We start from the raw sequence: 14013 nt of genomic DNA, 5'->3' as shown, positions 1-14013 counted from the left end.
ATAACTTCAGAAGAATGAAAGGCTGAGTTTGGCCTGCTGTGATTGTGACATCTGTGCCCAAAGTTGGACACAAAATGCATTACCGGAAGAGCGTTCTTGCAGGTTAACCAATGTATAGATATTTAAAATGGTCCCATCAGAACTGTCCAGCGTAACGGGGGACAGTTGGGTGTTATAAAAACACAAATGTAGTCTGGTTTTACTGCATTTTTAACAATGTTTCCTAATAAAAGTAAAGAAAAGCCAGTCGTTGTTTTTAATCAGGAAAAAAAAACAGTTACTTGAACTCTGTTTTAACACCAACGGCAGTGTCTGAGCGATAGCCCGGGACCATTAGCAGTAGGGAGAAGGGGGAGTGGAGAGGGGGCTGAGGCTGTCTGGGCCAGTTCGCATCACAGGCATGCTATGTCCATGTGTGCGTGGGAGCACCATGTGACATGTAAAAGAAACTTGTTCATTATGACAGCATTGAACAAAAATGCCTTGGCAAGGATGTTCTGAAAATGGGGCTCAGAAGGAAAGCTGGGAATACGAGCAAAGCGATTGCACTATTTAACTTGAACTCTATGCAAATCTGACATCTGGCCCTTCGGCAGAAAAAGAAGAAATAAAAAAAGAACGCCGGAACTGAGCATTATTCCTGCAAGGCGGGGCCAAGCTTTCTAGGTTCTGTAGTACTGCTGCTGCGTATGCCCGGTGAGTAAAATTTCCTTAAAAAAAATAAAAGTACTTTTGAAATGCTAGGTGCACTTGTGCCTTCTGTTCCAAGGAGGTCTAGTGTATTTTAGTGCTTCCTTACAGATATTGGAATCCTGGGCTGGGCATAGTTAGAACTCCACTTTCCTCTTATGGATTCCGTATCTATAAAAGGAGTGACATGAGAAAAAGTCGCATTCGTCATCGATTCAGCGCCATGACTGAAGAGAGCTGGCTGGATTTAGGTCAAACAAGGACGAGACACACTGCCAAATCAAAGGGAAAAAACGTTTCCTTGGTCGGTGTGCTTCTTGCTGAAGGGGGCGGCAGGTGGAGAGCGCGCCCGCGGTGGTGGGACCCGTTCTTGGTCGGTGTGCTTCTTGCTGACGGGGGCGGCAGGTGGAGAGTGCGCCCGCGGTGGTGGGACCCGTGGTGGGACCCGTGGTGGACACTTGTCAGTAAACGACATGCTTTCAAACGAGATCTCCGCATTCAAATCAAGTATTGGAAAAGTCAAAGGTGTTGGTTTTTGTGTAGGCACGGGATAGGCATTTCCCCTGCACTGCCATCATTATTGCCTGGCAATAAGATGGCGACAGCTGGCAACATTTAGTACTTAAAACATACTATGGCAGTACCTCGCAAAAGCCTGTTTAATACCGAGAAAAGCCAAAACTCTTTGTAGCAGTGATGCTGTGCAAGGAACAAGATGCAAGGGCACATATATGTTCCCGAGGCCAGTGGTATTCAAACTTTTTTATACTGACCCCAACGACACCCCTTGAGTAAAACTGTTGTTTCCGGCCCCCAAGCAGTCACCGCAATCCAGTGGTCGAAGTGTACGAATAGAAGTAGTGGAATTATGTTCACTGCTGGCCTGCAACCACTCCCCACAAACCCCATCACCACACCGCCTCCCACACACAATACAAACTCCCAAACACTTGCACCTTATTTTTAAGGGAACGTTCAGTGCAGTGCACTGAAAGTGCAAGTTTCAACTTCTTCCTCCTCTTTTATTTTAAAATGAAACCATTACGGAATGGTTTCTTTTTAAAATAAAAGTATAGAAACAGTAAAAATTTTAAAAAGTAGAGGAGCACCGCTCCTTCTCACTTCGACCACTGGCGCAATCCATGTTTAAAGAGCCTCGCTCCAGGCCCACAGTTTGAAAAACATTGGCTTATGCTGAAGGCACAGGTGGCTAGTACAGCTCTATTACCCCAGTGGCTTATTTAAAAATGCAACTGAGCCATAATCTTTCAGCGGGCTGCATGAAAACAATATTGGCATTCCTTTACATGAATAGATCTAGCACAAAGACATCCTACCGGTGTGTGGTTTGGATGGGGTGGAGCAGGTAGCTAGTGGGAATGGCCATAGGGACACGCATGGCCATGGGCTGTCGTATCCCATCTCTCTTCTGTTCAGTGGTCGAAGTGAGCGGGAACGGTCGCGAGCGGTGTTCCACGACTTTTAATTTTTTACTGTTAACAGCTCACCTACATTTTGCAACCAGTTTCACCATTCCGGAACTGTTCTTTGGCCCTCATTATGAGGTTGCAGGTAGGCCACCGTAGTACCAGCTGCCTACCAGCAACCTCGGCTTACCGTCTCCACCACTTGATATCCGGGTAATACTGGGTTTTTACAGGCTACAGAACAGTAAGTTCCCATTTCCGTGGAGTCGGGCACGTTAGTAATGATGCCGTTGCTTCAGTGATTTATCTGCCCTTAGGGGCATGAACTACCAGCAGGTTAGGTCTGCCGGTAGTTCACAGTCCCTACCAGCAGAGGACCAGCTCACTTATAATGAGGGCCTTTGTGAAGTTAAAGCACACTTCCCCACTTTCCCGCCCAATATGAGGTACAGGTAAAGTGACATCTGTTTCAATTACATTGGCTGACAACCAGTATGACTGGAGCCCTTGAAAAATGTGTTGCACGTTGCTCCCTTCATTATTACTCTGTCCGCCGACGGATTCACAGTTCCATTACTTTTTTGGTACACTTCTACTGCTGCTTCTGTCCTGACTTCCCATGTTAATGGTTCTGGATTGTAGGCAGAGCTTAGTGCCACCTAATAGACAAAACTAGAAACTGAAAGGTCCTCCCCGTTTGTAGATGTTTTCAGGTTATGTTGAGGTGGTTGATTTTTATGAATATGGTTCATTTAACTCTTTTGTTGCTTTTTAAACTATACGAGTGGCGTTGCCGTGCTGTATGACTAGATAGATCATAGACGCAATAAAGAACTGGAGAATTTAGATTCCGAATGCGGGAGAAGGTGGATTGCATATGTCGTCTTTGTAGTTTCAGCATGACTTGCATTACACTAATGCTAATCGCCACAATCCTTCAAATCGCCTGTGAGAAATTCCATCTGACCTATTTATTTCCCCAGGTTTAAAAAAAAAAATATCTGGGGAACTATGAACCAAAGCTCACTATGTGTCTGTTAGGCAGATATTATCCCAGGACTCCAGACTCCTGAAAGGCCTGTATAGTTTGCCTGAGGAATTATTAAATCAAATTCCTCAGTAAACTAGCCACTGGGGCATGTAGGCCTTAAGCATCTTGCATTGTAGGTTAAAAGTGGTATGGGGGAGGGACGTTGGGCTTCATTATGAGTTTTACAATAATTTCAGTGGAATTACTGCCAAACTAATTTACTGTTACTGTCACTGCAGATTTACCACAGGATTATGAGTGGGGTAACATCAGTGTTTGTCCTCATTTATCGAGTCGACAAGACTCCATGAGGATTTCGTCAGATTTACATCAAGCCATAATTCTGCTGCAGTAAATCTGGCAATTATTGAGGTAAAGTGTTGGATTCCAGCTACCTGCTGGAGGTACAGCGATCACTTCACCTCTGAAGTCTGAATTTAGCGTTGATGAAACATTTTGCGAACAGAATTACTGCCACTTTGCCGCCATTTTTGTCCACACCGTCAAACTGGTAATGAGGGCCAATGTTTTCTCGAATCCAAGTGATTTAACCGAAGCCGAAATTACCGCGGCTGAAATATCCGAAAACAAAGTGCTCGAATGACCAAAAGTTCGAACACTTTGTCTTCGACATTTCAGCCCCGATAATTTGCAAAAAACACATTCTCTCTCTCTCTCTCTCTCTCTCTCTCTGTCTGTCTCTCTCTCTCTCTCTTTCTCTCTCACACACACACACACCCACACACACACACACACACCCCCACCCCCTTCAGCACACCCCCACCCACACCACCAAAATAAACAAACCCCACTTACCTTGTCTTCCCGCTGGTTCCTGCAGCACCAGTTCCCTTTCACTTCTGTGATCGGCAACCAGCGCTGCAGGGTCCTTTTCTTGTTTTTTTTGTTTTTTTAAACGGACGGCTGCGGGGGTGTCCCCCGCAACCCCCGCTCACTATATCATAAAGTATAGTGAGCGGGGCAATCCCCTGCAGCCCCCGTTTCTTTTTTTTTTTCTTTTTTCTGCTTTTTTTACACGGACGATCTGCGATGTTCGCCTCCTCTTCTTCCAATACCATAAAGTATAGTGAGCGGGGCAATGCGGGGGACAACCCCGCAGCCCCTGTTGTTTTTTAATGCTACCACCAAAGGATCGAACTTTCGACCTAAACCATTTTCTCTAAGCCTGCACAAAGATTTCTGATGTGCTGCAGAAGCCAGTGCAGGAAAGGCCTGTGGGACCTGTGGTGACCTGGAAGGAGGAGTCTGACCAAGTGAAGCCATGTTTGTTGCAAACAGACCTGTATCCATAAAAATAAAGTAAAACCAGCAGCAAAGGAATCAGTTATATTCTCTTGCAGAGGTATTCGGCATGCATTTGTGCCACGTTGATCTGGCTTACCGTGTTTGTTGTGCCTGCAGCAGCCACTGAGAATCCACCAGGATAAACCTCTGGCTGGAAAACAATTAGGGCAAATTCCTTTTCACGTGCGTGCTCTTACCTAGGTGAAAAGGCTGCCCAGCCTTTGCTGATATGTTGACAACAAACACTGTATGCCAAAGTTAATTCACCGAAAATACTCTTTAAACATGCCTCATCTGTAGTTATTCAATCTGACAACCCATCTGAGGGATGCAGCAAGTTACCCAGCAGTTACCCAACATATTAAAGAGAACCTACCATACGGGCAATTTTTAAGAATTCGCAGAAATTGCACCTCTTTAGACGACTTCTACCATAACGCCAGCTTTCTAAGTGACAGACTACGACAAAGAGGTTACCCCAAAAAAATTGGTGGCAAGATCATTAAAAAGAGCTCGATTTACATGTCACAACTCGCTTCTTACCCCCAAAACACAAGTTGCAGGAAATGACCAAATCACATGCGTAATCACTCATGGCCATCATGCTTTTCAAATTAAAAAAATCATTCACAAGTATTGGCCTATAGTTTGACTCTGCCTACCAGATCAAGAAAAACCCAGATTTGCATTCAAGAGGGCACACAACCTTAGAGAACATCTGGTAGACTCAATGTATACTAAAAAATCCTCTCAGGGAAGCATCTGGAATCTTCGACCGCTCAAAGGACATTATCCTTGCGGAGCATGCTCAGTATGCCAATTCACCACTAGATTGCAACAATTTCAGATCGGAGAAAGAACTTCGACCCTAAATGAGGTTTCAAACTGCAAAACAAATCAAGTGGTATACTGTACTGAGTGCCCATGCCACTTGCGTTATGTCGGGCAGACTCTGCGGAATGTTGGAAAACGGATATCTGAGCATCGGTCACGAATCCGATGCAAAAATATGACATCTCCACTAGTACAGCACTACATAGAGAAAAAACATAACACTCAAGACATCAAGTGGTGGGTCATCGAACGGGTACGCAGTGGTCCCAACGTCCAGGGTCGACTTTTAGACCTGGAATGTAGGTGGATACACAGAATGGATTCTGTTGCCCATGGCCTTAATGAACAACAACTCTTCCTGCAAAGATAACTGATTTGTGCAGTTATTCCAATTTCCTCTTCACACCACTGAGACTAATGATTACTCGTGATGTACACATGAACCATGTACCATATTAGAAGAGGCCCTTGACAATCATCAAGTCCATCCAGGATGACAAGCAAGACTATCTTAAACAAGTACCCACCCTCTAGTCCGACACCCCCTCAGCCAGGAGATATCTGTCGCCTTTATGAAGGATCGAGCGATCATGATTTATGCAGATTAATTGAACTGCAAGAGACCCCCGTTGTTAGACGGCATCCTCCATCCAATCAAGGAACCAGTGATTCATTTTAGTTTTTCCATTTTAGATTCGAACATTTCCTCTACATCTACTTGACACAAGGGAAAACTAGTGCAAGGACAAGGAGGCGCACATATGCGAATAATCCCGCTGAAAGCATGACGAGCGTGCACATTTTAAACACCTGGGCCTCCACTTCGCAGACTGAGCTCCGGGGCTACACCAACCCAACCAATCATGACCTGACACATTCAGGATCATGATTGGAGGACGCACGACACACACCCCCTAGGGGCTTACCGGGCCCCGCTGCACACATACTGCTCGAATAGGAAGTCGCGCGATCACTATGAACAAAACCAGACATTACCTCCTTACGACATTATACAAACTTCCGTTGGTGAAAGAGTAAGAACATCCAGAGAGATGTAAGCACACTGGGCAACCTGCACCGTCGGCTGCGTCTGCTTCCGGATAACAGATGTCACAGCCAATCGGGACATAGAATTCTCAACATCCTGATTGGCTGAGGGATACACACCCTTCTCCGCTTCCGGGCTCTTCTTACTGAAGCAGCAGCTTGAAAGCACCACAGACGCCGTACACACGGCTCGAGGCATCAGGCTTCGAACGCAGGTCATACTCCGTCTCCTCAGGGAGCAAGGATCACAGACGGGCCCCACGAAAAGAGAGACTTACACCCGGCGAAGTCAGACCAAAGGTAAATAAGAGAAAAAGTGCATAAATTACCCTCTCAAAGAGAGCAATACTCCTGACAGATTATCCCCATGATCACGACTCCCCACTGGAGTTTTTATGTACAGAGAACTATGATTTGCCATACAGTACTTTCACATGGCAATTTTTATTATCTCCCCCCTATTAGACACACACGGCGTGGTGCTTACGCTGGAACACGAACACGAGTCGAGTCCCGTCTCTGACCTTTAAACACAGAGGAGCACACGGGATTCAAACAACAGATCTCCAGCTTTCAGGTATTCTCCTTACAGATAATACTTTATCCGAACTTATAATGGACAAATACCAGCCTACAACTGGCCAATTTGCCAGTGGTCCCATGCTGCAATGTCTGGAGTCCATTCAGGCAATTGGCACAAGGCACCGGCTCTCAGTGACGCATGAACTCCGACAGAGATTTAGTCACACATTTACAACTCTGTTATTCTTCGTTTCTCCACAGAGGTTCTCCACTTATTCCCAGAGCGAGATGTGCGCACCTCAGCTTTGGGTGGACGATATAGTCCCCTTTTGAAAAGTAGCAAACAGTCCTGTAACCTGCAGAGTCCAGCCGGGGGAGCCTGCACGATTAAGAGTGTCCTTACAAGGTTTTTGTGGTGAGACATTTATTTAATACGCCCACCACAGGTCACCAGAGATAGGAGCAAGGATGCGTTCTACCCTGTATCTTTTATTAGGCCCCCACTTTTTTGAACTACTGTCCAACATCTAATTATTTCTCCTAATGTTTGAATAACTCTTTCTTTACTAATTCATCCAGAAAGGTCCAGCAAGGAAACACATCTCCACCAGGAGGACAACTGACTTATTCTTTTTTCTTTCTCTCTTGGTCTTTTTACTATAGGGGCCGCTCAATAGCCCTGAAGAAGGCGTCTACCACGTCCCTTTGATTTGACCACAAGATGGACGCTATTGCCGCCGAAACATCCTTTTCAAGCAAGGGGGAATAATGAACCAACTTTTTGTGGTTTACTGACTAATACTGCATATGTGATCTATACGCATAAGGTGGGGTTTCCACCGCTCTACCCCCTGCGACGTTGGCATCCAGCTATTAGGACCACTCCTTCCTGATAGAACCCACTAAAACAGGCATCCAGCTATTGGGACCACTCTTTCCTGATAGAACCCACCAAAACAGGCAGATCTAAGACTGCTGTAACTACCTAGGCATCCCACAAAAACCTTTGAAACAAGGGTGCGAGGTAGATTGATGTATGCACCAGGTACTTTGAATCTGGGTAGTTTCAAAGAACATAAGTTGTCGATAAATGTATATATGTGTTACTTTATTTTCACATTCAAAACATCTATTTGCTTTATTTATGTTATATGTTATATTTTGGATTCTCTTCGAAACACTCACGTTTAAGTTGCATTGGTTTGTTTAAAACACCATAATTAGTTTTTGTTTGTAATTCAATTTTTTTTTGTGTATATATATGTAAGTGTTTGCTTCAATACAATCTATTTATATCCACAGCCCCTTGTGTGTATGTGGGTTTTCTTCCTGGACACTTTCTATGGGCCATTTACTTTGGGATACACTCCATTAGTAAAATTGGCAAAGGTTCCCTGATATAACAAATATGTCTTGCTTTATTCAATGACAGAATCAGGATGAGCCTTCACCAGTAGCAGTACTATTTTTTTCTGTACTAGCAAGTTACCCAGAGCCCAGACTCAATGGTAGCCCTCCATCGGTCTGTGTCTCCTGGGGGACCTCGGCAAACTCCACAGAAATGGCGTATTTTCAAAAGGAGAAGCCATGGTGAAAACTCCCTATGAATCCCATCCACCCCTTTTATCCATGAAAGAACCTCCCTCCAGTATGTCTGAACCTTTGAGCAACCCCACCACATCTGGATGTAATCCCCTCTTTCCTGGTGACACTTCCAACAGTGTGGGTCATAACCCTCTTTCATACAGGCAATCCTCGCTGGGGGGTAGTGCCATCTGTGTACTAACTTCAGGGCCTGGTATCTGTATTGGAGAGATATCGTGGAGCGATTGGCCACCCTGCACATCCGTGTCCACAGGGCGTCCTCAATGACTCTCCCCAGATCTTGTCCCCACTTGTTTCTGGGTGGGAGGGGGGTCCCTGGGATTCGCCAACAGGATTCTCCTGTAAAGTCCCACTATGAGCCACTTGGAGCCCCTCTGTGTGAATAGATAGCTTTCGAAGCTCGTCAGTTCCCTCCTTAGGTTTACCGCCCCACCGTCCGTGCATCAATTGCAGGAAGCGAAAGGGAGACAGGTTAGGAAGTCCCAGGGCCTCCTCCAAACTACCTAAGGAGATGAATGTATCCCCCTTCCACAGTTGCCCTGCTCTACTCAGTCCAGCGTCGTACCAGGATTGAAAGGCCAGTGGGTTCTCAATCCCATCCCTCAGCAGGGGGGCCCAGATACAGCTCAGGTGTGATGGCCACGTCGTGAGCCATCTGTTATCCCCACCCTCCTTCCATATAGACCTTTAAGACCCCCAAAACCGGGTGGTAGAGCACTCTCTTCGGGATACGGGCTCGAGGAACCCACAACCACTCATCCAGTGTGACAGGGGCCAACACTGCATTATCCATCACTTCCCATTGCTTACCCCGAGAGTGGATCAAAGTGGTCCACTAGAACCTGTAGTTGGGCCACCCTATAATATGTCATCAGGTTGGGAAAACCCATTCCCCCCTGCTCTTCAGGGAGAGTTAGCGTCCTATAAGCTATCCTGTGTCTGGCCTCTGCCTAGAGAAATCTCAGCATGGCCACTTTCACATCGTTTTACAGTTGACCACAGAGGAAGCAAATTTCTAGGAAAGAGATCCCTGAAGTGTTGCCAAACTTGTACCCCCAGGTAAGGAAAGGTGTCCTCCCGCAACTCGAATGGTAAGCCCCCAATAGATTCCCTTTCCCTGTCCGCCAAGTCTCCTGCCATGAATGCCACTGACTTTCCCAGGTTAACCTTAAACCCTCCCATATTGCCCCAAACTGCACAACAGATGGGCAACCGAGTTGGACGGCCTGTTAATTTAGAGCAGGGCGTCGTCGGCAAAAAGACTAATCTTGCAGTGAACCCCCGCAACCATCATCCCACTTTCCTCGTTGTTCCTGACCGCCGCTGCACAGCGTTCCATAACCAATGCTTAGATCAACAGGGAGAGGGGACACCCCTGGTGCCTGCCCCTCTGTAGGTGGAAAGCCTTCCATCCCATTAACCACCACCTTGGCCGTCGGACTTGAATACAGGGTGGCCATCCATCCGGTCCACCGTGGGCCCATCCCAAGGGTCGTGAAAACCTCCCTCATAAAGGGACCAGCTCACCCGATCAAACGCCTTCTCAGCATCGAGGGCCAACAAAAGTGCCCCTTCTTGCTTTACCACTGGCGCCCACAACACATGGAGCATCTTTCACATGTTGTCCGTCCCTTGCCAGTGAAGTACAAAGCACGCCTGGTCTGGTTGGACCAAATGAGGGAGACAAGACTCCAACCGTGACGCAAGGATTCTAGTAAAAATCTTGGCGTCAATGTTAAGGAGGAAAATAGGCCTATACGAGGCACAGCTGGCGTGGTCTTTCCCCGGTTTTGGGATAACTGCTATGAGAGCCTGAAGAAACGTCTGTGGTATCGTGTTCATCCCCACTATGGAGTTAAACAGCCTGACCAAAAGAGCCGCCAGTGAGGCTTCATACTGTTTATAGAAATCTGCAGTGAAGCTGTCGTCCCCCGGGGTCTTCGCCATTTCCAGTCTTTGGATGGCCTTTAGAACCTCCTCCTGGGTTATCTCTCCCTCCAAGGCCTCCCTTTCAGCCCTTGTAAGCTTAGAGAGATTACACTCGGCCAGGTATGGCCGGGCTGTCCCTGCATCCAGCTCCGCCGGTTTGGCATACAGTTCCCTGTAATAATTAATGAAGCTCATCGCGATATCCTCTTCCCCCTTCACGATACACCCTCCAGTGTCCCTTCTCCCTTCTATTCTCTCGGGCCTGCACCCCCTGACCCTGTTCGCCAAGAGAGTCCCCCCTTTTATAATACCTCTGCCGGGTATATCTCATCCTCTTTACCACTCGCTCTATCAGGGTCGTGTGAAGTTCTTGGGCCTCATTACAACTCTGGCGGTAGCCGTGCCGCTAAATCCAGCATGGCTGATGCCGGAGTTGCATTTTTTCCAGCACCTGCGAATGGCAAGAATCGGGTCATGCGGACCCGGAAATTGCCATTTGCGGGTGCCGGCAGCAAGAGCCTCCCCATTCGCATTCGCCCCCATAGGGCTGAATGGGGATGGGGACGTTGTATGCACCGGCGCATTCAGAGTGCTGCCGGTGCATCCGACGTGCTGTGCTCGCGGGTGCCGGTTTGCCCGCCAGGTCAGACCTGGCAGGCTGACAGGCACTCGCAACCACAACACGTAGTATGGCGGTCCGGGAACTGCGGTACCGGCATGCTTATCAGTACCGTAGTTCCCAGACTGCCATGGTCGTAATGAGGCTCCTTGTCTCCTATCCCTCATCTCTCCTAGGAGCCCGACCCTATCTGCACCGCGTTGGGTCACCTGTGAATGCATTGTTTTCAATTTCCCACTTATCCTGTTTTCGATGAGTCCCCTTTCCCACTTTTTGCATGAACTCTCTGCGATAAGTAGTCCTCTGAAAGTGGCCTTAGCTGCCTCCCATACCCTCGCCATCGTTGTTTCCCCATTATCGTTGGTCTCAAAGTACGCCCGTATCTCCTTCCTCATGAAGTCCCTAAACACCTGATCCCTCAGCAGGGTGTCATTACACCGCCAGCGGAGACTTCTGTGAGGTTTGGGGAGCTGCCATTTTGCCACTACCAGCTTGTGGTCTGACCATGTAATCGACTCCACACTGGGCACCTCAACCTCGTCCACCCTATCTCTCGAGATCAAGAGGAGGTCTATCCTTGTATATGTCTGATGTGGGGGAGAAAAGAATGTGTATCCCCCCCGGGCCCGATAAGTGACTCCGCCAAACATCCACCCAGTAGTGATCCTGAAGGAGGTCTCGGAAGGCCAGGTTCTCCCTGGTAGCAACTTTGGAACTCATCCCCCTTGCTGACCACCAGTCCAGGGCAGAATCCTGCACCAGGTTAAAACCCCCCCAGGAACATCACCCCCTTGCCAAGGCATCCAACATCTCATAAGGACCCGACGTAGGAACCCCAGCGGCCCCGCGTTGGGTGCATACAGGGTGGCTAGTGTGATCTGCATCCCCTCCCGGATTCCGTTTATTCCCAAGAATCATCCACCAAAACCCATCTTTACCTGAACCCCCGTCAGCCAAAAGGATTTACCCAGTATAATCCCCACCCCTTCTTTCTTGGGGTTCCTGTGAGAGGTCCAAAAATTCCTACCAATCTCTCTGCCCTTTTTTGCAAATTCTGCTCCCTGTCTATAGTGAGTCTCTTGCAGGAAGAGGATGGCCAAGTTCTGCTTACGAAACATACGGGATCTCTTGTTCGGGGAGTTCAATCCCTTCAAATTCAGTGTGCCTACCGCCACCTCAGCCAAGATCCTTCTTTCCCCTTTGCTGATAACCCCCTGCAGGTCCTATAGGGTACCTATCCTGGATTTCATATGGGCATTGTTGCTTGTAAGTTCCTTCCTTATATCCCACCCCCGCTCGCCTCCCTTCCTATACCCCCTCTCTCACTTCTCTTCCATCCCTGTCCCTTGCTGAGGCGTTCGATCACGCACCCTCACCATGCTGTGCACATCCATCGAACCATCAGGGATGTCGTCCCTGCCCTGGACATCATGTTTAGCAGCTTACACTGCCCCGCTGTCCCCTACTACACCCCGGGGGAGGGCCCCCGCTCCAATTTTAACCAATGAACCGGGTCCCCTCAACCCCAAGTCCCACCCTCCCATAACTGTGTACCCACCCATAGCACCACCTCAAGCTACCCTTATCATAACTCAATTAACATTAACAGAAGACCTCAGCTGGGTGATCATTAGACACAAACAACCACACCTCAGGCCCACCCAGCCACCAGTGTTGACCCCCGGGGGGTACAAGATACCTTTCCCCCCAAGACCATGGGGTGCTAATACAAAAAGTATGTTCCCCCTCTTCAAGTGTTGGCGTCCCATGGGGGAGGGGTGTTAAGCTTCTTGTATTTCCGTGACCGCTTTGACCTGCGCTTTCCACTCATCGACTCTGGGTCCTGGGGGGTCCGGTTGGGATCCGGCCCCTGGCCACTGCTGCCCTCTGTGGGACCCTTATGGCGGACCACCAAATCTTCCGTGACGCGCTGTATTTCCTCCTCTGCCACAAGATCATGGGCCTCGTTACAAGTTTGGAGGTAGCCATGCCTGTAATACAGGCAGGCTATCTCCAAAATTGCAAAAAAATCTGGCACCCACGACTGGGCAATTACCGGGTCATGCCGAGTTTCGCAGACCTGGTAATTGCCCATTCGCGGGGTGCCAGTAATAAGAGACTCCCCATCCCCATTCAGCCCCAACGGTGCCGGTGCATCCACAAGTTGCGCTTGGTTGTGCCGCACTGCCCGCCTGGTTGACTCGTAGTATGGTGGTACGGTAGCAACGGAGCCGGTAGCACTACCAGTGCTGTTGTTACTGTACAGCCATACTTATAATGTGGCTGCATATCTTTCTCCTTCCCATTCAAGCACCAGTGTGAAAGGGTAGCCCCAATGATACCTCACCCTCTTTTCCTGAAGCCGTCTGGTGAGAGCACTGCACATTTTTCGTCTCAACAGAGTATGGGCAGACAGGTCTTGGAAAATCACCACCTTCGAGTCCCCACAGTCTACCTCCTTAATGCGCTTTGCCTTTTCGAGGATCTTCATCTTGTTGCCATGACATGCATGCTTGCCAGGACTGATCGGGGGCGATGGGCGCCCCCCAGCGCGGTGCACCCTGTCAATTATGACTGCTTCTCCTTCCCTGGAGTCCAGAATCATCCCTATTATTTCCTGTATCTTGTGTTCCAGGACTGTTGGTATTTCACCCTCGACCTCCCACAGCCCAAAGAACCAGAGATTGTTCTGTCTCTCCCGGTTTTCAAGGTCATCCACTTTAAGGTGCAGTTCCTCCACGTGCCGCGCCATTTCCATGAAGCGTGCCTCCATTTTACTCTGCAGTTTAAAAACGAAATGAGGCACGAGCGACCACTTCTTCATAGAGTTTTAAGGCTTTAAGTCAGAAGGGTCATTCTGCTTAATGAGAGACATGCAACCTGCAATGTTCACTTTTTGGTTGGGAAACAAAATTAGGTACACACGACCACTCCTTCATAAAGTTTAAAGACTCTAAGGGGTTGACAATCATGTTTCGGTAACATTCAGCTTCTACACAAGTAAA

General features: G+C 48.1%; 1 protein-coding gene across 1 annotated transcript in view; it reads left to right on the top strand.

Annotated features, from left to right (window-relative positions):
* The first annotated feature begins 468 nt into the window (after positions 1–468).
* Positions 469–14013, top strand: part of C1QTNF2 (C1q and TNF related 2) — a 98180-nt gene continuing 84635 nt past the window's right edge. The window contains exon 1 of the mRNA XM_069654247.1: positions 469–696. Coding sequence (XP_069510348.1) covers positions 690–696 — 7 coding nt within the window. The 5' untranslated portion in view covers positions 469–689. The remainder of the gene's footprint in view (positions 697–14013) is intronic.

The sequence above is a fragment of the Ambystoma mexicanum genome, chromosome 3q (genome assembly GCF_040938575.1).
Source record: "Ambystoma mexicanum isolate Mex_15411 chromosome 3q, UKY_AmexF1_1, whole genome shotgun sequence".
Classification (NCBI taxonomy): Eukaryota; Metazoa; Chordata; class Amphibia; order Caudata; family Ambystomatidae; genus Ambystoma; species Ambystoma mexicanum.
The sequence above is the reverse complement of the archived record's forward strand: the minus strand, read 5'-3'. Positions and strand labels throughout refer to the sequence as shown.